This window comes from Erythranthe guttata, chromosome 5, assembly GCF_056151865.1.
Source record: "Erythranthe guttata isolate IM_541 chromosome 5, IM_541, whole genome shotgun sequence".
Classification (NCBI taxonomy): Eukaryota; Viridiplantae; Streptophyta; class Magnoliopsida; order Lamiales; family Phrymaceae; genus Erythranthe; species Erythranthe guttata.
The window spans coordinates 14,416,713-14,419,584 of record NC_142537.1 but is presented as its reverse complement, the minus strand read 5'-3'; the positions used below and the strand labels follow the sequence as shown (position 1 = coordinate 14,419,584).

Here is a 2,872-nt window from a genome sequence, read left to right as displayed (position 1 = left end):
TTTCTTCCGGATTTTTTCGGCGGTTTCCCGCGGTCTCTGGCGTTGACTATTTTTAGTGTTTGTTTATGTTTTTTTTTGTTTGGTTTGTTTTGTTTTTCCACGTCCGCCGCTAAACGTTGACCGTAATTGTGCTGTCACTAACAGTAAATTAACGTAATGATACTGTCAATGATAGGTAATTAACGTAATTGTACTGCCGTTGACATTACATTTATGTAGTTGTGCTGCTGTTGACAGTAAATTAATGCAATATTATTATTTTTTATTTATTATTATTATTTTTTTATTTTGTTTGATTTGTTGACAAGTCAACGTAATTATATTACTGTCGTTGACAGTAAATTAAAATAACTATAAACACAATAATATTACTGTCAACAATATCAATATTATTATTTTTTTGGGGTTTGTGTTTCGTTTGAGTTATTCACGGAGTAACGTATTAATATTACTGTCTATTATTGTAATATTACTGTAAACACAATAATATTACTGTGGTTGACGGTAATATTACTGTTGTTATAGTAATATTGTTGTCAACCACATCAATATTATTATTTTGTTTGGATTTTTTGTTTGTTTGAGTTATTCACGGAGTAACGTAATAATATTACAGTCTACTATTGTAATATTACTATGGACACAATAATCTTACTGTTGTTGACGGTAATATTACCGTTGTTAGAGTAATATTACTGTCACTCACAGTAATATTAATTCTTTTGGCTTTTTATTATGTTTACATTTGTTGAACGGTCAACAGAGTAATATTACTCTATTACACAATAATAATGAGTTTTGTTGTGTTAATATTAATGTGCTAGAGATTAATATAGCAATATTACTATGTTAAACTATAGTTTAGTTAATTTTACTGTGTTTAACAGTAATATAGTTAATATTACTGTCATTCACAGCAATATTGTTGTTTAAACGGAAAAAAAAGTTACAGAAAAAAAAAAAAAAAAATTAAAAAGTCAACGCCGGAATCCGGAAAAAAAATCCGGAAGAAAGAAAAAAAAAAGAAAAAAAAAGTTTAAAAAAGTCAATGCCGGAATCCGGCGGGAAAAAAAAAGTTTTTAAAAAAAAATTTGTGAAAAAAAAAAGTTTTGGGTCAAAATTGAATAATTTGTGAAATTTAGGGTCAAATTGAAGTTAAATTAAGTTAAGGATGAAATTGGAGCATATTAAAGTAAGAGGGGTTATTTTAGTCCTTTACAAAAATCTCGAACATGTATGGACTTATTGGTAAAGGAGATTATTGTCTGAATCTCTTTATGAATAGGTACCCAGTGATGGGCTTATATGTAATATGCCCTATTTGTAAATGCCCAAATAAATATATATTATGTCGGGCTGGGCCATAAAGAAAGACATAAAGACTTGTTACGTTATAAATCTCTCTCCGCTCAAAAAGCTCAGTAAAAGTAAACCCTAAGAAGAACCAAATACGGTTGCAAAACAAACAGGCATGGCAATAGTATCAGAGAAAACATCATCGGCAAATATCCCGCCGGAGATCATCGAAATAATACTGTCAAAATTATCAGTTAAATCTCTTCTTCGATTCAAAGCAGTTTCAAAGTCATGGAATACTTTAATCTCCAATCCTTTATTCATTCAAACTCATCTCCAATCCTCGGATAACTCTCCGGATAATCTCTTCCTCAGTACCGATACATATGGTACTGATAGAGGGTTTACTTTGGTTAAATTCGAAGATGGAAATATCCACTCCGGAGAAATATCCGTCGAGAGTATTCCCAATGGCTACGACAGAATATTATGCGAATGTAACGGCGTGCTACTCTTGACCAGCATCTACGGCGAGAGCGAATACGATACATACGCACTCTGGAATCCATCAACTCGCTCTCAGATGTTTCTCATAAACCGATGTGAGTTTAATGAAGATCATGACGTTGATTTTGATTGTGGGATTTGTTATGAACAAATAACGGATGATGTACTGGATTGTGGGGTTTGTTATGACCAAATAACGGGCGATTTCAAGGTTGTCTTTGTTTACGCAACAAAATATGCAATTTATTCGTGTAATAACAATTCTTGGACCGAAAAGTATTTAGAAACAAAATTCTATACCATTCTTGGTACTCCAGGTGCGGCTATATTCGTTGACGGAGCTACCTACTGGATTTTGGGCGTCGAGAGCAGGAATATTTCAGGTACGCAATTAGTGTATTTCGATCCAAGAACCGATGAGCTCAAGATTTTGAAAAAGCCCGAACAATTAAATGATGACAAATTTCATTTAATTAACAAGGCTGCTTTGGGAGGAAGACTATGTTTGTACCACTATAACTACAATGAGAACAGTATCCAAATCTGGATAAAGGAAATGGGCATTGATACTAACTGGAAAGAGTTTCTAACCGTTGGAAAATTATGTCCGTATTTGTGGATTACGCCAATATGTTTCGTGGGAAATAAGGTTGTCATTCAAGTAGACCGTAAGAAATTTGTCTACTATAGCCCTACTGAACAGACGTTTGAAGAGTTCGTAGATATTGACGTAAAGTGCAATGGATTCATTCCATATCGGAATAGTCTCTATTTCCCAACTGCTGTCAAGACGACGACAATTAAAGTTCAGCAGTCTAGGTTTATGTTACCTGAGCATAAGTATTTATGCATGTAGACCATATATTATGTCTGGTTCTTTTTTTTTTTTTTGTCTTTTTTTTTTTTGTGTGTGTGTTACTAGGAGTCGATCTTACATCGGTTGGTATCGAACCTCAACGCAGTCGAATTCTCTATTTTAATTATAATGGATGTTTTCATCTTGTTTCTATTTCACATATTATTTATGCTTAGTTTTTATAAAATATTTTTTATTAAATAAACATTTACC

General features: G+C 32.5%; 1 protein-coding gene across 1 annotated transcript; it reads left to right on the top strand.

Annotated features, from left to right (window-relative positions):
• Positions 1 to 1,471: 1,471 nt before the first annotated feature.
• Positions 1,472 to 2,659, top strand: LOC105964505 (F-box/kelch-repeat protein At3g23880). The gene has a single exon (XM_012989014.2). It carries the CDS (start codon positions 1,472 to 1,474, stop codon positions 2,657 to 2,659), a length of 1,188 nt encoding a protein of 395 aa, XP_012844468.2.
• Positions 2,660 to 2,872: the final 213 nt, after the last annotated feature.